The sequence below is a fragment of the Emydura macquarii genome, unplaced genomic scaffold (assembly GCF_026122565.2).
Source record: "Emydura macquarii macquarii isolate MOO-44397 ecotype Brisbane River unplaced genomic scaffold, CSIRO-AGI_Emac_v2 contig_1692, whole genome shotgun sequence".
Lineage (NCBI taxonomy): Eukaryota > Metazoa > Chordata > Testudines > Chelidae > Emydura > Emydura macquarii.
Genome location: NW_027131829.1, coordinates 1,917,783 through 1,938,496, shown reverse-complemented (window position 1 = coordinate 1,938,496; position 20,714 = coordinate 1,917,783). Strand labels below are relative to the sequence as shown.

At 43.7% G+C, this 20,714-nt stretch overlaps 1 protein-coding gene across 3 annotated transcripts in view; it reads right to left on the bottom strand.

Annotated features, from left to right (window-relative positions):
* MYO1D (myosin ID) overlaps window positions 1-20,714 on the bottom strand; it is a 266,476-nt gene that overhangs the window by 171,985 nt on the left and 73,777 nt on the right. For all 3 annotated transcript variants that reach the window (XM_067556265.1, XM_067556264.1, XM_067556266.1), the window contains exons 6-13: window positions 19,028-19,123; window positions 16,703-16,819; window positions 15,738-15,941; window positions 14,078-14,223; window positions 13,872-13,986; window positions 12,362-12,532; window positions 1,552-1,622; window positions 264-338 (exon numbers count right to left, since the gene is read on the bottom strand). In XM_067556265.1, coding sequence (XP_067412366.1) covers window positions 264-338; window positions 1,552-1,622; window positions 12,362-12,532; window positions 13,872-13,986; window positions 14,078-14,223; window positions 15,738-15,941; window positions 16,703-16,819; window positions 19,028-19,123 — 995 coding nt within the window. The remainder of the gene's footprint in view (window positions 1-263; window positions 339-1,551; window positions 1,623-12,361; window positions 12,533-13,871; window positions 13,987-14,077; window positions 14,224-15,737; window positions 15,942-16,702; window positions 16,820-19,027; window positions 19,124-20,714) is intronic.

The window sequence follows — 20,714 nt, the reverse complement described above, 5'->3', positions numbered from 1 at the left end:
TGGTGGATTTTCTATCACTTGAAACCTTTAAATCATGATTGGATGTTATCCTAGAAAAGTTATGATCTAGCACCTCCAGAAATGATGGGCTTTATGCAGAAGTTACTGGCTGAAATTCTCTGGCTGTGTATGCATGATGTACTACATGATCAGAAAGGTTCTTCTAGTCTTAAAAATCTCAGAATTAGACTATAACAAAATATTATGACATAATACAAAATAGTGTACAAAAGAAAGTTGGCTGATTAAAGCTTTGTTCCTACCTGTTATACATTAGACGTTTGAAGTCTTGGAATAAAGTGTCCTTGTTTTTGTCAATAAATCCAGTGACTGAATATCTATGAAAGAGAAAAATAGTCAAATGTCACCACGGCCAGCTTCTGGATATTTAGTACTATGAGCCTATGTGCACCAACATAGAATCACATACAAGGGAAGAAGTGTGGCCAGTGGGTGGGACTGGGAGACAAGGAACACGCTCATTCTCAGATCTGCACTACCTTGCCATATATCCTCTGAGTAAATCACTTCATCTATGTGGCTTAGTTTCTCCATCTCTAAAATGGAAATAATGCTTCCCTAACTTGAGAATGCTTTAAAATCTACAGATGAGAAACAATAAGAATTATTTCATTCAACAAACTGGGGACCCTAGTACTGTCTTGCAGGTGCTTTCACAATTCACTTCTGTCCTCTTAGATTCACAAGCTTTCCAGCCATTAGCAAGCAGTGCACAAGTTTCAACCACAGAGGTATCACCTAGTTCTTTTTCCTTTAGCTACCAGAGAAACTTGGCTGCTTTAAAGTCAGCTGTGTCTATCAATAACTATATTAGCAGAGGCACCACAAAAAATCCACCTTCACGTAATGGACTCCATAAAGAGTGGATTGGTCACCTTTATAAAGTCCGAAATTGTTCCAACATTAATGTATGTTAGGTATTGTCTTTAAAAAAAAAAGTGGACTGATTTAATGATTGTTTTAAGGCTTTTCTACACCAAGAAATATACCAAAATAATTATTCTGAAGTAACTCCCCATGTCAACACTCTTATTCTGGAATAACAGTGCCTTTGTCCAATATATTTTAATCCACATCCAAAATAATTATTCCAAAATAGCTACTTTGGTAAAATGTTTAAGTGCAGAAAAGCCCTTAAAAGATTTAGTGTGATGCTAACTCCTTGTGTGAACACTCGTTTCAGTTTAAGGGAGCCCTATTTTATTTCAATTTATCTTAAATTGATTCTTTATCCATTTCAAACTAAATTGATATGGCATTGAACAGATTTCTTAAGACAGTACAGCTTTCTTGTATAGACAAGGCCTAAGCTTCTCTTAGGAAACTTCATTTTTCTTTCCCCACCATCCTTCATATTCTGTCCTTAACTTCCAAGAAGACAACTGTAGCAACATGTAGCAAGAACAAGCATTACACTGATTTAATTTTAAATCTGGTGCATTTATCACATAGAAATCAGAACACAGTATAGTTTAAAGCTGGCCAAGAACAAGTAGAAGGTGCACCTTCTGATACAGAAAATAAACTCACATAACATCTCCTGCATAGTGCTTAATCCGGAAGTCTCTATCAAACTCCAGGATCTTGTCTGCCGCACAAAGCTAAAATAAATCACACATTTGTTAAAAGGAAGGCATTAAGTGTAAGCATTGAAATCCCAAAAATTTCAGGGCAGAGCAGTTTTTAGATTTCACCTTGTATTACAACAAACTGGAAATGTAAAAGTACTTCAGTTTTCTACAGATACAAAACACCCTGTATTTTTATCCAGATTTTTTTGGATAAATAAAACAGAGACATAAAAACAAATCAAGTTTCAAGAGCCAGATTTTTTTTAATTAGTCACTGACACTTCCAAAAACTGTTCCTTCTTTATTAATAATATGGGCATGGGAACAGAATGGCTGTGATCTGTGTTCCATCTGCTCCTACTTATTCCTTCATGGCATCATAATCATCTCCAAAGCAACCTAACATGGCATCACTAGACTCAGGATGACTGAAGTATAAGGTATTTATAAAGCATCAGTCAATCTGTCCCACCAATAATCAGACACATGATGGGTGATACAGTATCTTTTATTGGACCAACTGCTGTTGGTGAATTAGACAAGCCTTCGAGCTACACAGAGCTCTTCTTCAGGTCTGGGAAATGTATTCAGAGTGTCACAGCTAAATACGAGGTGGAATAGATTGTTCAGCATAAGTAAACACATTTCAAGGAACCATTCAAGGGGAAATGGCCCATTAACACCCCTCCAGTCACAGTCAAGGGAGGGGATGGAGAAAAAAGCATTGAGGGGGTGGGGGGCGGGAGGGGGGGGATGTTAGTGGGTTACAGATTGTTGTAGTAAGTCATAAATCCAGTGTCTATTCAGTCCATGATTTTCAGTGTCTACCAATGTTATGAATTTAAGTTCCCAGGCTCGTGTTTTGAAAGTGTTCTACAGATTTCCTTTGAGTATGAGGTCCCACCAATAACCGGCAGCCAATAAACACACAAACTAGAACTTTCACAGTTCTGCCAGGGTGCTCACTGATGGCCAAAGCTATTCTCTGTTGCCATAGAACACTCCTAAATGCATCGTGTTAGGCTATGTCTACACTGAAGACCTTACAGCGGCACATCTGTACCACTGCAGCTGCGCTGCTGTAAGGTCTCCTGCATAGTTGCTCTATGTTGACAGGAGAGAGCTCTCCTGTCAGCATAATTAAACCGCTCCCAACAAACAGTGGTGGAGTGTCTCCTGCCGACATAGAACACTGGCACTTCTGTCACTGTAACTTACGTCAGTCAGGGTGTATTTTTTTCATACCCCATAGCCACAAAAGTGCTAGTGTAGACAGTTTTAGATTCTTGTGCGGCAAAGGAGGTATATAAACAGCCCACAACACAGACATCACTAGCATCTAAAAGAAAACGCAGATAGGTTTAAAAGAGCTGTCCTAAAAGTGCTGGAACTAGAAAATGGAAGCGACAGCACATTAGTTAGAAGCACAAGAAAGAATTCTCACCGCAAACAAGACCACAAGGCTGAAACATCCAGCAGCCATGCTTCACACATGAAGGATAATCCAATTTGACTACACCTTTTAAATTGGTGCACTAGTTTCATTTTTAAGGGTGCTCTTTTTGGCAGTTTCGTTGGTCCTTGGGGAAGGACCTAATAAGATGCATCTCCAATTCTTATTTGGTTTTGTATCTTTCCTTCCTATTTCTTTACGAAGCACTAGCCTGGCTTTCTGCAGTCTGTCAATCTAACCGTGCTTGCCAGCAAAAAATATTTAGAAAGCCAAGTCTGGCAAAGAAAACCTGAGAAATGACTGGCAATACAGGATTGCAAAAGAGCTGTTCCCTTCTTTTTCAAACCTCTTTCAATGCACATCTTATCCTTTTTTGCTTGCTACTTTGCCATCAAAACATACATCAACTTCAAAAGTAAACTGCTACCGCCCTCAGCTTCGCTCCACTCTGCAGAGGTAGGTCAAGGCAAGGCAGCTTACATCAACCTAATTCTGTAAGCGTCTGCACTGAAATGTCTCTTCTGCCAACATAACTTGCCTGCTACACTGACTTAACGCCACCCCCGCAAGAGACGTAGAGCTCACCTTGATGCAGTTAGGTCAAGGCAGCGTAAGTGTAGACACTGCATTGCTTACATCAACTGCTGCTGCCTTTCGGAAGCTGTCCCACAATACCCCATGCTGACAGTTAAATGGGTGCAAGCGCTCCTGATGAGGAGGTGCGCTGCCAACCCAAGGAGCGTAGTGTGGACAGGCAAAAGTGATGTAATTACTGCGGTGGCTGTACATCGACTTAACTTAGGTCGACATAATTTTGTAGTGTAGATATACCCAGAGACTAGTAGTGCTAATGCTATTTCATGGTTTGACGGATATTAAGCAGCACCCATTCTCTTAGGAAACTAAGTACATCAGCTCCGTGAAATTCACTGCCTTGAACTGGCAGAGTATTGGTAGAACCATAAACTGCTAGCTGGTTAACTATGGGATCTTCTTCTTGAGTCCTCAAACTGCTTCCTGCACTCTGCCAGGTCACTGGGAGAGCATTCATACTCAAGCAGATGGCACTGTAGGAGATGCTTCATGTGATGAGGCTGTCTGCCACAGGCACAGGTATTGAGGCCCGTAACATAGCTCCACTTGATCACTGCGTCTCTAGACTGGCCGACTCCAGTGCAGAGTTGATTAACACAACGCTAGATAGAGCTGATCTGCTCTGAATGGTAGGTGCTCCACTGGTGGGAGCCAGAGTGCAGAGACTACAGGGTCATTCTCTACTCATTTGCCGTAACTGAAACCTTGGGTTTAACAGTGGCAAGAAAACTTTGTTGTGACTTCAGTCAACTCAGAGTCAGTGTTATATCATATAGCAGATGTCTTAGATCTGTGCATTGTCTTGTGCACTCTACTCTACTAGCAATTTCTTAATGTACATCAGGAGAAGCAATACCTGCAAGCACGTAGAGATGGTTGACATGAGTAGGTTTAAGACTTCCCGTAATATAGTGAGAGGTGGCGTTAAGTACAGGGTATAGTTTCTTTCCATGAGGGGATTGTGTCCACACTGCACAGGCATACACAGCAAAGGAATAGCAAAGTGCCAGTGCAGTTGATCACAAAGTGGATGGGTTCTGCACCCAATTCTGATGTAAAAAATGGTTACTAACCTTCGGTAACTGTTGTTCTTTGAGATGTGTTGCTCATGTCCATTCCATGGTAAGTGTGTGCATGCCGCGTGCACTGTTGCCGGAGATCTTTTCTTACAGGTATCTGTAGGGCTGGCTTTAATGCCCTCTGAAGTTGTGTGCATATGCATCGGTATAAGGAGTGCTGCTGGCCCCACATCCTCTCAATTTCTTCTTGCTGGTAACTCCGACAGAGGGGAAGGAGGGTGGGTCATGGAATTGACATGAGCAACACATCTCGAAGATTAGTAACTGTTTTTCTTCTTCGATGTCCATTCCATGCTAGGTGAGTCACAAGCAGTACCCCCAGAGGTAGCCACGGAGTTCATGGATGGGCTGACGGCAACACTGCTCTGCCAAAACTGGCATCATCTCAGACCTATTGGATGACAGCGTAGTGGGTTGCGAAGGTATGAACCGATGACTTGAGGGTGGTGGGGGGTTCTCAAAACTGAAGGTAGAGTCTTTCCAGCCTCTTGAGAAACCTGACCATCATCTCGCGGGAGAACACTGATCTGCCACTCAGGGGAGGATGGAAGGCTGAGATGGCTGCTAAATGAATCTTAATAGATAAAAGAGCTAGACCTTGAGGCGTTAGGTGGAGCAGATAGTCCAAGACGGATTGCAGAGAAGATTGGGATGGACAGAGATTCCATTCAGAGGCCCAACATGTGAAACGTTTCCACTTAGCCAGGTGGGTAGCCCTGGTGGAAGGCTTTCTACTAACTAGCAAGACCTGCCAAACCTGATCCGAGCAGTCTTGCTCTTTGGGGCTCAACCATGCAGCAATCATGCAGTCAGGTGAAGGGAGGCAAGAGTCAGGTGAAGCAACCTGCCATAGTCTTGTAAGGTCAGGTCCAAGTGGAAGGGGAGCATGAGCAGCACTGCCACTGAGTGGTCCAGGAGCATGCCGGACCAATCCTGGCGTGGCCATGCTGGTGCTATCAGGATAACCTTTGCCTTGTCCCATTTGATATTTAGGAGAACCTTGTGAACCAAGGCAATTGGAGGGAAGGCTTACAGTAGATGGTCTGCTCACGAGAGCAGGAAGGCATTGAAGAGGGAGCCCCACTGTGCCCACGCAACGAGCAGAACTGATGTCATTTCCTGTTCTGCCTGGTGGCAAATAGGTCCACTGGGGAGGCCCCCACCTCAGTAAAATGACACTGACGACCTCCGCATGAAGAGACCACTTGTGGTGAGAGGAAAAGACTCTACTGAGGTGAACTGCCAGCTCGTTTCAAGCTCCGAGGAGAAGTGCCACCTTGAGGTGAATGGCATGTTTCATGCAGAATTCCCACAGCCACAGGACCTCCTGGCACAATGCCAAAGATTGGGCCCCTCCCTGCTTGTTGATGTCAAACATGGATGTGGTGTTGTCTGTCCGAACCTGCACTACCTTGCCTGAGATCTGGGGAAGGAACATTTGGCAAGCTAAACATACCACCCTTAGTTCCCTGACATTTAGATGTAGGGAGAGTTCTTCTTGGGACCAGAGGCCCTGGGTCCTGAGGTTACCAACGTGGGCTCGCCACCCTAGGTCTGATGTGTCTGACATTAAGGCTTCCACTGGCTGAGGGGCAGCAAAGGTATCCCCTTCATTACTGATCCTGAGACTTTCCACCAGGTCAAGGAAACAAGGAACAGAGGCAGGACCGTGAGTACTGAGTCTACATGGTGTCTGCTCGGGGAGTAGACTGACACCAGACACCACGTCAGTACGTGCCACCATGTGTCCCAATGGTTTGAGGCAGACTCAAGCCATCGTTATTGGGTGACCCATGACATTGGATATCAGGTCTGACATAGTCTGGAATCAACTCCTCCGCAATGCTCTGGCTTGGGTCAAGTCAAGCACTGCTCCAATTAATTCTATTCCCTGGACCGAGATCAGAGATGACTTTTGCTCGTTTATCAGTAAACCCAGTACTTGGAAGATGGTGCTGTGCTGTATCTGAGTGTGTGACCAACCTTTGATCAGCCAGTCACCAAGGTATGGGTAGACTTGCATGGCTCAAAGACTGAGGAAAGCTGCTATGACCATCATAGACTTCATGAAAACCCCCGGGGCTGCAAACTGGCTGAAGGGAAGGGGGTGAACTGGAAGTGCCGATGATGCACCACAAACCTGAGAAATTGTTTGTGGCAACAGAAGATAGAGAAGTGAAAAAAGACAGTTACTTACCTGTAACTGCTGTTCTTCAAGATGTGTTGTTCATGTCCATTCCATTGTAGGTGTGCGTACGTCACGGTTATCGGAACTTTTTTCCCTTTAGCAGCTCCCACAGGGCTGGCTCCGGTGCCCCATGGAGCCATACAAATGTGCCGTGGCATAGGAGGCGCTGCCAGCCCTAAGGCCCCTCAGTTCCTTCTTGCCGCAGCTCCGGGAGCAGAGACAGGGGGGTGGATCATGGAATAGACATGAGCAACACATCTCGAAGAACAGCAGTTACAGGTAAGTAACCGTCTTTTCTTCTTGCTCATGTTCATTCCATTGTAAGTGACTCAAGTAACACCTTGGAGGTGGGCCAGAGATATGAATGCACTGCCTGCAGCACTGCTCTGCCGAAGCTCATGTCGTCCCATGCCTGCTGCGTACAACGATGGCATAGTGGGACATGAAGATGTGTGCCAACAACCAGGTGGCAGATGTCCTGCAGATGTCTTGTACCAGCACGCTTGCTAGGAAGGCTGTAGATGAGCTCTGGTTGAATGGGCTGTAATTATCCCTGGAAGCGGCACTTTTGCTTGCTCATAGCAGAACTTGATGATGCAGGAAGTTATCCGTGATGAGATGCTCTGGGCAGAAACAGGTAAGTCTTTCATCCAGTCAGCTACTGTGATGAAGAGTTGTGTAGATCTCCAGAACGATCTCATGCACTCAATGTAGAATGCCAACTCCCGTCAGCGGGGCTGCCTCGGACGCTCCTATTGTCCAGTGCCTGGCGTTGGAGGAGCAATGACCCCATCTGCGGGCGCTCCGGCGCTCTGGAGAACGGCTCCTCGGCGTTGTCAAACGCGAAGATGATGACATCTGGCGCCGGTGCTGGGAACGGTACTGATGCGGGGAGTCATGCTCCAACTGCGAGCTGGAACATCTGGAGCATTGCCTGGGCACCGATGACTTATGGCGCCACTTCCCTCTTGGTGCCGAGTCAGCCTCTGGCGACCAGGTTCTGCACCATCTCGGTGTGGGCGAACTACTTGGTGCCAGGGAGTGGTGCCAACTTTCTTCAGGGGAGTGAGCTCGTGCAGGCAACCCCGAGATTGGGGTCCAGTGCCAAATGGGAAGGAGTAGTAGGCTGTCACTCAGACCACAAAGAAGGAGCGGTGTGAGGAAGATTCCGGTACCAGGGGTAAACTGCCAAGCATTCCAGTAGGGTCATAGCATTGGCCAGCAACCCGCTGGCCACATGCCCACTAGAGGATGGCACCAAAGCTCAGTGGGGTGTAGGCTGGGAACCGATGGTGATCTTTTGGCGATACATAGGATTCCCTTCGGACTCCAAAGAGGATTCTCAACAACCACAGTGGAGCAGTACCCACTTCCACCTCCAGATGGTGGCCAGGGTTCCGGGGATCGTTGGCATGCTGGGGTTTGGGACCCTGGAATGAAGTGAAGCTCGTCCCTGGATGATGCCCAGGGACCCAATGCCAGGAAGACACCTGACACTCCCTGTTCCTTGCTGCTATCGGAACTCGGGGGTGGCAGATGCCCCACTGGGGTTGGAGGGATTGGAAAAGAAAGAAGGTCTCTAGCTGCCTGAAAGGCCTCTGGAGTCAATGGCACCATCAGATCGCTGATACTGCAGCAATTTTCCACTCTTGGTGAAGGGCCCTGTACCGGACTCAATGCCCTCAGCAAAGTCGACGGTGCCAACATGAGTCCAGGGTAGCAGAGTGGCCCAGCATGGGTCTCGCTTCTTCCCCTCGCTTGTCTCCTCTTCTGCACCAGCAAGCATGCTCTGTCAGCACGGTGCTTGTTGTGGTTCTTCCTCGGTACCGGGGATGGAGAACAGTGCCCGGAAGAGTTCAGTGGCAGAGGAGCACTTTGCATTGACGCAGAGGTACTCTGCAGAACTGGAGCAACTCAGCTCTGAGACAGGTCTAAGGGTGGCTCCCATGAGGATAGCCTTTAGCTTGATGTCTCGATCCTTTTCAGTGCACAGTTTGAAGTCCTGGCAGATTTGGCATTTGACTTTTACGTGAGTTTCCCCCAAGCACATCAAGCAACTGGAGTGCGGGTCACTCCTGGGCATAGGCACAGTTTGAAGCCCGGGGACTGGACCATACCTAGTGTCTGGGATGAAAAGTCCCTTGATGATAGGAACTATATACACTAACACTACTTGCAAAACTATACACACGAAACTATTAGCACTACGAATGAAGAAAGCCCGAAATCACTGGGAAGAAGCCTTGCCAGAGCAAGAAAGGCTCGTTGCAGCAACCATCACAAATGGTAAGAAGGAACTGAAAGGGTGCGGGGCCAGCGGCACCCCTTATACCAGCGCATATGCATGCGGCTCCAAAGGGTGCTAGAGATGGCCCTACGGATACCACTAGGGGAAAAATCTCTGGAAACAGTGCACGTGGCGCATGCACAACTAGCATGGAATGGACATGAGCAAGCAGTTGAAGAACCACCAGTTTGCTAAGATCGTTGTTTCATATGCTAACCTTGGCTTTTGTTTTCTTGATGAGGACTCTAACGAGCGTGAGGTCAAGAACACCACCAAGGTATACAGGATTTATGGAATGAGTAAATTTCATCCCAAATCAGCTATGGGACTATGGAATTAGTCGTGTATTGTGAATATTAATGCTAAGTATCACTGCACTCAGTGACTCACGGTAGAAGTATGTCTGACTGTATTAATGGAATGTGTATGTGTTTTAGTTTTACTGCCTTAGTACATAAGATAGTAGATGTAAATAGGAAATGTTTACATCTGAGCATACTACACCTAGCTAGCACTAAACACAAACCACAACTGAAATGAATAAAAGGCAGCATGGTCAAAGAACATGAGCATGCTACTGAGTTGTAAAACCACCTCTGCCACCAGCTCACTGTGACCTTTGGCAAGTCACTTCACCTGCCTCTGAGAATCTCCCAACATTTAAAGTTCATTTAGAAATTCACTGCCGGTTGCCCATCAGTGCACCTGACCCTCTTACACCCATAAGATGAATCAATTACAAAACAGAATCTAAGACAGACTCTTGTTCATTGGGGATAATACTACTTACATCACAGGTGTTGTGAGCAATAATTAATTTTCATGCAGAACTATGTTGTTAGGTGATTCTGAGAAGAAAGTCTCAACAAGATGTACATTTTTTGCTCTAAGGATAGTACATTTTTGCTATCTAAATATTTATTCACACAGTGAAAATCTTGGATTTATCCTAGTTTGTCTGGGTTTCACCAGAATAACCAGGACAACCAAGCAGAAAGCAGTGGATTGGATATGCAGTACATAAACTAGGACACTACTATTTAGGGCATAGCAGCCCCTTAGACATTATCCACACTGATGCGGAGTGCAACATACTGTAGAGGGGGACAGTGAAGTATTAACCGTGAGGCTGGAAAACAGGCGCTATTCCCAGAACATATCGGCACATGTATTTTAACTCTTTAAGAACATCTTCCTCAATATCTTTAATTTACACAGTACTTTATGCTAAGACTTTACCTGACAGACACCCACAAGATTTTGACTGCAGTCCACAAAAGCAAGTAAATAAGTGGAAGCAAAATGAAACCAGGTTTTTATTTATAATTTAAAATATGAAAGATGGAAACAGCTCAGACTCTTATTGAGTGGTAACTGGAGGAAGCAACAGCCAGTAAGAAAGATATTCCAGGTATTAGTGAGAAGAATGATATTTGCAGGGTGCAAGAGGTCAGAAGAAGAAACAAGATGTTGAGGATTTTATGGGTCAAAACCTTCAAGGTAATATTGATTTACACTAGCTGATATTATTGTTTTTTCCACCAATAATTAATATAACTGGCTATACATGAGGCAGAGCTCTTTTTAAAAAAATTTATTCCTTGTTTTCTCATTTAGTCTGTGCTAATATAGAATATCCTGAAAATGCCACTCCCTGCTGAGGAATACTGGTATCAGCACTACATTATACTTTTCAATGTTTCCTAGACAGTGAAGAAACTCCTGCAGGCAGTGGTTCAGGCAGTTGTCTTTCCCATTTATAGGCCCTCACTCCTTGTCAAATTCACTTCCCCCCACATCAGCACATTATACCAGCAGCTCTCATCTCCATGGATAGCCACTTGCTGGTGGCCTCTGCAGAGAAGAGATGAAGGAACAAACAGGCCACCGAGAATGAACTCTCTTCCCTTGGGCTTAGGTATATTGGCAGGGTAGCACTGGGGATCTGGACTATTGTTGCTCATGCTATACCTTTCTGCAAATACAAGACTTCATTCCTCATACCACTGAGACTGGCACCATTCACAAGCATTATTAACAACAAAGTAGTGAATTTGGATGCAAATTCTTTAGCCTCAACTATGCACGATGGACATAACACTTCAACACACTGAGTAAACTCATAGCCATTTACTCATCATATTTGAAGTATTCATAGCAAATGCCCCTACCTTCACTGCACAGCAATCCTGCAGTTTAGTGCTGACAGTGAGACTATTGTTTGCTGTTTATCAAAATATTGTGTACAGAAGTTTAGCTGACAGCTACACTCCAAGTGAAGTGTGCTTAAGGATAAGTCAGAGCTGAATGAAAATCACTTTTTATTTTACTTCCATTTCATTCCTCAGTAAAACAAGCAAGATCCAGCTTCTCCTATTGTTTGAATTCAGAGTCTCTGGAGACAGTCTCTAGCATATTTCTTATACGAGTATGCTAAGGTTATATTCCTGCTCTATATACAAAGCTGTGCAGTGGAGAAGACAGTATTCTAATGAATAAATTTCAAATACAATCTCTCAGTGAAAAGACATCAGTAAACTAAAGGACATTATTCAATATGAGTGGTTTTCAAATTTATCAGGCCAGTAATCTCTTTTTAAAATACTACCAAGCAACAAATAAAGTCTTTTAACTGGTATGTCACACCAAAAACAAAGCAAATCAAAAGGGTCTGGAGGATTATCAGTACCATTTAAGGTGAGCACGTTTTGTAGCCAGTGAGGGTGAAGATTATATAGCTATAATAAAGCAGAAATGTGAGCCATTTTCACTGCCACTGTGTATTTAAGCTGGTTGAGTAGGAAACAGTCACATGAACTGGAACTGTGCACCTATTGGTTATAAATGACATCATGATATGTCAAGACAAGTTCATGCTCCCCATTTTCCCTTGAAATAAAATCCACAGCATTGACCATACTTTAGCTCCCTCTTCTGGATACAAAGCTCTATAACATTCATCAACTAATTCTAAACTAGAGAACTTGATTGGCTGCATAAGTACAGAAATTCTATGCACAGCAGGAGACATTTACGTTTTATTCTAGAAAAGGGCCTTCTTCTATTCAAGTCACTGCCCGAGTGCTTTTCATTATCCCATTTAGAATGATAGAGCATATGCTGCATGTGAAGGGAGGTGGGTTCTGATTACACAGATGAACAGGTTACCTTTCTGCTGGAGAAATGTGCATGTTTCCCCAGTTTGTTATTCAGTGCCTCAAGGAACATCTCATCGGTGACTTTTCCAACATTCATGCAGGCGTCATCCAGAATAGCAATGATCCCTTTGTGCTGCTGCTCCACCAGATCTACAATGATCTGGTTGTTGAAGTAATCAATCTGCAGAATACAAAAGAACAAATATTTACAGGTCTTCTCTGACTAGTGAGTGAGAAAGAATGGATGAACAAACAACACCCAGATCTATGCACATAGTAACCAGACAGGGAGAATTGTGCGCAATACAGTTTTATTAACTGTTTAATAAAGAAACTAAACTGAGAAGCACAAGAAACTAAACTGTCTCTGCATAGTAGTGCAGTGCTCAACAGTTTCATTCTACAGAACACTTTGGGAGAGTTTCTTTCCTCCTAGACTTCTGCCTCCCCAAAATATCCCACTGCTTGTTTTGCAAAACGTGCCATTCCGTGGGCCACTGATGCTCCTTAGACCATAATTTGAGATCCACTGAGGTAGTGAAAGTAAAATATACCTACAAAGTGTAATGAAAATTGATGCTTCCCACACAGATCTATTCATTATCTGAAAATATGCTGGACTGCAGACCATATATTCAGACTTCCTTTTCTAACTAAGAGAAGTGTTCTTGTAACAGGTACTCATGTCCAAATTCCATCCCTTACTCGGGTCTGGGGACTGAAAACAGTAATTGTATCAGGATTAGATTTTATTAAAGCAAGCAAAAAAAAAAAAAAAAAAAAAACCCTAGTCATTAGCATTAAAAAGTAGGTGTAACTCTGTTCAGTTACGCCAGTGGAAACCCCATTGATTCAAGCTGGAAGATAAACATAACCGAGAATTTGGCCCAGTATCTGGCTCTTCCTCTTACAGCACAGGAGTTCTGTAAACATTACTTTCATCACCAACATTCAAGTCTAAAAACAAAAAATTCCTTGAAATGAATTCCTATGAGAGATTTCCCCATTACATTTTCATAACTACTCATAAAGCCTGATCTATGCAATCATAGATCAGATTTTTCATCAATGAAATTTGCCACTGATTTTCTATAGTACAGGATCAGGATTGTAATGCCTATACAATCCTAATCAGCATCTTCTAATCAAAATCCTATTTTACAATGCCACTTAGAAAGGATCAATTTCAAAGAATCTTTCTACTTGAACACCTGTTCAAGTGGACAAAGTACCTATCACGCCATTTACAACTGTAGTCAGAGAGAGCCCACAAAATGTTGTCATACACATAGAACTACTCAGTTTCCAAAACCATGGCACATGCAGAAAGGCTGTCATACACGTATTTTCAGTTTGCTTCTTTCAGAGTCTGATTTATGGATAACAGGCCTGATGCCGCAGCTGCTCTGGACACAAAGCTCCTACTGATTTTGATGGGAATTTACACAGCAAGCAACTTCAGTCTAGGCCCTATAATGGTACACTGGATTCAAACAGAGCCCCGCTGCCAATTCACTCACATGCTTCCAGGGAATCCCCTCTCGCTGGTACTCCTCCTGTTCTTGCTTTAGAACTAGCTGAATAAAAAGCTGCTGCAGCTTTTCATTGCAGTAATTAATGCAGAACTGCTCAAAACTACAAAAATAAAGTTGAGAAAGAGAATTGATTAGTTTTTCATTTGAGGAAAGACGAATCATCAGTTTCTTTCTCTAGCAATGCAGCTTGCCTGTTGTTGTCGAAGATCTCAAAGCCATAGATATCCAGGACTCCAATGACTGTGTTTTTCCCGTGGATTGTGGTGTCATAGTTCTTCACCTCAATGACGTTATTGATGTGTGTCACAATCCAACAGAAAAGGCGCTCATATATAGCCTGCAAGTATAACAAACACTGGGCTACATTTCTGATCTCTCTCATAACTGATGTAGCTGTATTTCTGTCAGGTCTCTATACTAGTGTCTGTAATAGCTTTGTTCAAGATTTGTTTTCAGATTAAACCATATTCAATGGTAAAAATCCTGCTAAAATTAAACAGATCAAAAAAAGTCTGAGAAACTTCTATTCTTTCCATATATCACAAGCAAGGTCATTTTCTGTCTTCAGAATCTAATCACTCAAATTAGTGACACCTGTGCTAAGCAGCTATGGCAGTGTAACAACCTTAAAAGGACACTCAAGTTGACAGGTCCACATGTTAGTCCTTACCCAATACCACCGTAACTCCCTCCATTCCTTCTTCCCACAATTAAAATAAATGTGAGTAGTTAAGTGTTCTCCCAATAGTCCGCCAGTATCACTCTTCCAAATGAGGCTGTTGTCATTGCCCAACAACCAAAGGTGTTGAATTTTTATGATCTTCAACATGTGTCTAAGGATGTCATACCATTCCACTGCAGACAGCTAGAACAATAAAAAATCTTGCCCTCTCCATCTCATTCATAGCATTTCCATTGTATGAAGTCATAAGCTAACACAGAAGAGGCTTCCAAGGTCTTGGCAAACCAGTAGTCAAAATTGTTTTGTGGGTTGCCTTCCAAGGGGAGCAGCGGGAGCAAAACACCTAGCTGGCTTCAAGACTGAACTTGATAAGTTTATGGAGGGGGTGGTATGATAGGACAGCCTAATTTGGCAATTAACTGATCTTTGACTACTAGCAGTAAATATGCCCAATGGCCAGCAATGGGATGTTAGATGGGGTGGGTTCTGAGTTACTACAGAGAATTCTTTCCAGGTATCTGGGTGGTGAGTCTTGCCTACATGGCTCAGGGTTTAGCTGATTGCCATATTTGGGGTCAGGAAGGAATTTTCCCCTAGGGCAGATTGGCAGAGACCCTGGGGGTTTTTCACTTTCCTCTGCAGCATGGGGCCTGGGTCACTTGCTGGGGGATTCTCTGTATCTTGAAGTCTTTAAACCATTATTTGAGGACTTCAATAACTCAGTCATAAGTTAGGGGTCTATTAAAGGAGTGGGTGGGTGAGGTTCTGTGGCCTGTGTTATGTAGGAGGTCAGACTAGATGATCAAAATGGTCCCTTCTGACCTTAAAGTCTATGAGTCTATAAGCTCATAGACAAAATTCTAAGTTTGCTGCACCATCAATTTAGAAAGATAAGTCATTCACTATGTGAACATTTTAAAAATATACACTGAGGAGGACACATCCAGAATAACAGCCCCAAAACTTAGCGACCCTCTCTTACAACTTCACTGGGTATCTGCAGTCTTTGCTGCACCATATGCTACATAGATTTCCAACGCTGAAATACTTTCACTCACCCACAGGCTCCTCCCACTGGTGAAATTAAAGAGCAAAACCTGAGGCATGGGTTTGAGACACTGCTGCATGACAAACTAGCATAAACTTGTAGACACCGAATTCAGACTCACCTTTGCAAAGGCATCTCTACCATAGGTGGCTTCCTGCTCTGTATGCTGCTTGTCAATGACATCCCGGCCTGTAGCCACAGTTCGAAAAAGCAGGGCCTTTTCCACCATGTCAGACTTTGTCGACAGCAAGTCTGCAATGACTGACACAACCTTCCCATTTTCAATCACAGGTGTATCGCCATCTACTGAAAACTTCAAATTCCCCTGTAGCAAGTAGTGAAAGACAAGATTTGCTCAGTATGCCTCTGGCTGAGAACACTGTCAGCAATGCTGACGTAGGCACTTCATTTCCAGGGATTGATTTGTTATTCAGTTCATCAACAAATGAAACACCCATTAGCACATTACTAAAGTCGGACAAAGTTGTGCTCAGTTGTGTATGTGCCACTCCTAACTTTAACAGAAGCAGCACACCCATGACCAAGAGAAAAAATTGATCTTTAGTGTTTAGCAGGATTCAAGGAACAAAGTTATGACAAACTAATTCACATGAAGTTTAATCAAGCAAAGACTGTTACAAGTCAGGAGTCTAGAGAGGAGTTGGAATTAAAACACACTAAGCAAAACCCACAGTTTATTTATACTTATCCCTTCCATCTTCACTACAGCTCACCACCAAGTGATAGAATGTAGTTTCCAGTTTAATAATATCACCAGAAAAACAGACATGAAGATTAATGAGCCAATAGTCTGAATTATTTTGGGGAAATGTTATGTCCTGTGTTATACAGGAGGTGAGACTAGATGATCACGATGGTCACACAGGGGAATTTGACCCACTACTGGCAGGCAGGAATAGTGTTGACTTTTCCAACCAAACAACACTTCCAACTGCTTCTGGATAGAAAAACCCCAACTCAACTGTTGAAGTCACACAGTAATACAAACAAGTAATACAGCCTGGCCGCCCTGCCATTGCCATCCTGGAAGAACAGCCTGCGCAAACCCACATGCAGACAACTCACCAAGTGAAGGATGGCAGCCAAAATTTTGTAGACAGTCTGAATTTCCTCTGGTTTGAAGCCTATCACTTTCATCGCATCTGCCACTGCTTTGAACTCTGCACCATCATTGATAGAACACTGAGGAAAATGGAGATGTATTTGATTTAGTAACTTTCATACTCTAGAATATAAAGCAGCACCATGGTACAGCTTTAGGGACCCGATGTGGCAGCCATTATGCAATGACCATCAGTCACGGAAGTGTTACTAAAAAAATCTGCCCAGAACAGTAGGTCACAGTCACTATCTTATTTATCACATACCAAAAGAACTTCAGTTATTTAGGTTGAAAAATCAACCACTCAAAAGTTAAGAAATGCCAGTTTTACCCATGAATTTAATTATGCCTCCTTTGTACATCGGTCCTATAATCTGAAAGAAGCTGGGGACCTATGGAAATAGTATGTGATCATGCAATTAAAGACCATTACAATGCATATGCACAAGGAAGCCAATTATGGTTGTGCAGGTTCCTAGCTTTCAACTACTTGACTCTGCAACCTAAACAGCACTTTTAACACAGGAAATTACTTACACAAAACTGTTCTCTCTCTTCTATTTAAAGGAAAAAGGCATGTACAACTAAAAACTCTCCCGTCATGCATCAGAAACGCTTGAGATACAAGACTAGTTGGCAGAAGCAATACACTTATCCAGAAAGCGATATGAAATGCTGGATCCTGGCTCTTTCCCCTCAACACACCCTCCCTGCCACCCCAAAGAACTGGATGAGCTCTGTCCTATATGGTGCCTCCAGACGGGATGGGAGTTTACCCGCCTGGCTCCAGCAGTTCAGTGGTGGTAAGCCTAGTCTGGTTCCTACTCCATGTGGTGCAAGAACCAGAGGGGCCATGGGTCACTGAGACCATGTGCCGGGTCCAGGGGCCAAAGGGGATGTGCCCAAACCTGTTCTTTCCACCCCCTGCTACTAAAGCAACTCTTGCAGCTGCCAGGATTTGCCAGTATAGTGTCCGCTGCTACCGCTGCCTGTCCATAGAACGTTCATGTGTCCAGTTAATTCAGCACACTATCAAAATGTGAAGTATACAAGCAAGATATGTGAAAATCTATCTTGTATGTGAAGCATACAAGCAAGAGAAGGGAAAAGGAGATATTTAACAGTTTATAACACAGCAAAAGTAGAACAGATTTTCATGAAACAGAGAAGCCATTTTCCTACCATGGGGTCACATCCTCCCTGAACATCAAAAGCCTGCTGCAAACCACAGAGAGGTGAGACCATCTCAAAGAAAAGTTTGCAAGAATCCTTCTTAATGAAAAGTGTTAGGCATCCTAAATATAGGGTTTGCTACCATAATCCTGGAAAAGACCTCTGGAACGCATTCCAAATGAAATGGCCGAGTTGAAAAAGCTTCCATCCACAGGCAAAATAGGAGAATTGTCTCTGGGACGATAAAATGGAAATGTGAAGGTGTGTCTCCTTCAGGTTCTTGTTCAAATGTTTCAGACAGACAGAGCCCTGCTCTGTTTGTTCTGCTTTGCTGAGGGTAGAAATAAGTGATGTACAACCTTTGATGGGGAAGAGTTATTAACCTGTTCCATAACCCAATACTACACTATCCTAACACAAACTATTAACGAGTACCAACTACATACAAATGTAAAATGAAGGAAATTTGCAGGAGCAAGATACGCAACAACTGTCACGGGCAGTAAGAAGGAACTGATGAGGAGATTGGGAGTGGCTTTATCCTTTATAACACCATGCAGCAGCAGGCAGCAGCAGAGGGTGCATGGACCACCCTGATGGGTACCGCTAAGGGGAAAATCTCTGATGATAATGCACTGGACATGCACAAACCTCAAGCTGAATGGACAGTACAACCACTTGAAGAAGATCAGGTTGTATCACTGATCTAAAGGAGATGCCATGAATGGCGTGAGATAGAAAATAGGTCAAAACTGTGCATGCACTGGGAACCAATTTGTTTGGGGGTCTGCTCTCAATAACCAAAGCCCCACATGCCCATAGGAAACTAATCTGTGTGAAGTCACTTAGACCATAAGCTGTTAAGATTGATTCTTAGAGACCCCTTCCAGCCTGCCTGTACTGGGCTGTTTGCCCTCTCATCACCACACTGCCAGCTGCTGCAGGAAGGAAGCAGCAACAAAGCACAGCACCCCACCACAGCAGTCTTTTAGTTTGTGGCTGGAATTCTCCACTCATCTTATGATATCTTCCGAGGGAATTATGAGCAAGGATGTACAGCTAAAATCAATGTACCCCAGATGCATTTACAACTTTAGAACAACCCGCACCCTCACCTTTAATTGCGCTCCAGTCCGGATATAGCTGTAGGCAGAGCAATCTTTCTGAAGATGTAGAGAACGTAGTATCTGATCAGAACCTCCCTGGAGAAGCTGTGCAAATAGTATTTTAAAAAACACCAATAAAAAAAAAACCAAAAACCCATCATCCAATACGTTCACAATTGGTAATATGTTCACAATTGGTGTAATATAATAAGTTACTCATTTACTGCAGTTTTGAATACGTTCTGATCCTTCTTCCTCATGCATGGTGAGCATGACCACAACTTTCTATTTCCATTACTCATATGCAAACAGCTGTGGCCACTGAAGCAAGTAAGCATCTCGCAGTGGATTTTCCAGTCATAGGGAAAGGCTGTGTAAGCACTGTGGCTATGATGTACACAAGCCTCCCGTTACAGAGCCAAAAACACCTTCAAGGTGATTGCCTTTAAGGCTGCTAAAGCAACAATCTTAAAAAGAGAGGGTTACTTAACTTGTGCAGTAAACTGAGATTCTTCGAGATGTCCCCCCCGTGGGTGCTCCACTCTAGGTGTTGGCATGTCCTCGATCGGAGATTTTTGCCAGCAGCACTCGTCTGGGTTGTGCATGCACCGTCCCCGTCTCGTGGCACTGTTGGCACCTTTTTCAGTGCACGCGACCCAACCCCCTGTTCCTTTCGACCGTGGAGCCCTAACCATTGACTCTGAAGTAGAGGGGAAAGGGTGAATAGTGGAGAACCCACAGGGACACAGATCTCGAAGGACTTCAGTTACTGCACAAGTAGTGTCCCTGTGGGTGTTCCACTCTAGGTGACCCTTGAGCAGTGCCCTCATTTGGCAGAGAGAACTTCGGGGAGGGGGGAGTGTAAATATGTGGGTATACGCTGGGAATACCTGTCATGAAACGTTTCACAATTGGATGTGTAAAAATTGATTTGTCGTCTATGTGGTTGTGGAAGATGCTGATGGCTGTTATATGTACCTTGAGAGTCTTAATCAAAGGTTTTGCTTCTTTTAGGTTGAGAAGATAGTCAAGAATGGTTGTGATTTGTGGCAGAGACCGGATTCATTTGGCACAGTGTGATGAACCTGCACCATTTTTTAAGGTAAGTTTTCCTGGTAGCAGGTTTCCTGCTGTTTAACGATGTGTGTTTTACTGGTTCTGAACATTGTAGTTTTGCTTGTCGGAACCAATTAGGAGCCAGGCTGTCAGATGTAACTTCTTCAGGTCGGGATGAAGGGTACACCCCTTGTCTTGAGATAGGAGATCCCTGAGGAATGGTAGAGAGATTAGTTTGCATGCTGACATTTGCATCAGGTAAGTAAACCGTGTTTGTCTGGGCCGCAATGAAGCTATCATTATTACTCTTGCTTTGTCTTTGCGTATTTTGTGTAAGGTTCTGGATATCAGTGGGATGGGTGGGAATGCATAGAGTAGATCCGCATTCCAGTCGAGGAGGAATGCATTCCCCCATCGATCCTTTTCCTAACCCCGCTCTTGAGCAGAAGTAGCGGCATTTGCAATTCTGAGTTGTGGCATATAAATCAATTTTGGGGTAGCCCCATTGTTGACATATGTTTTTCAGGATTCTGTTGTGTAACTCCCACTCGTGATTGAAGCCAAAGTGCCTGCTGAGGATGTCTGCGGTGGTGTTCTGAATGCCAGGTAAGTAGTTCGCTGAGATGCTGATGTGGCGTAT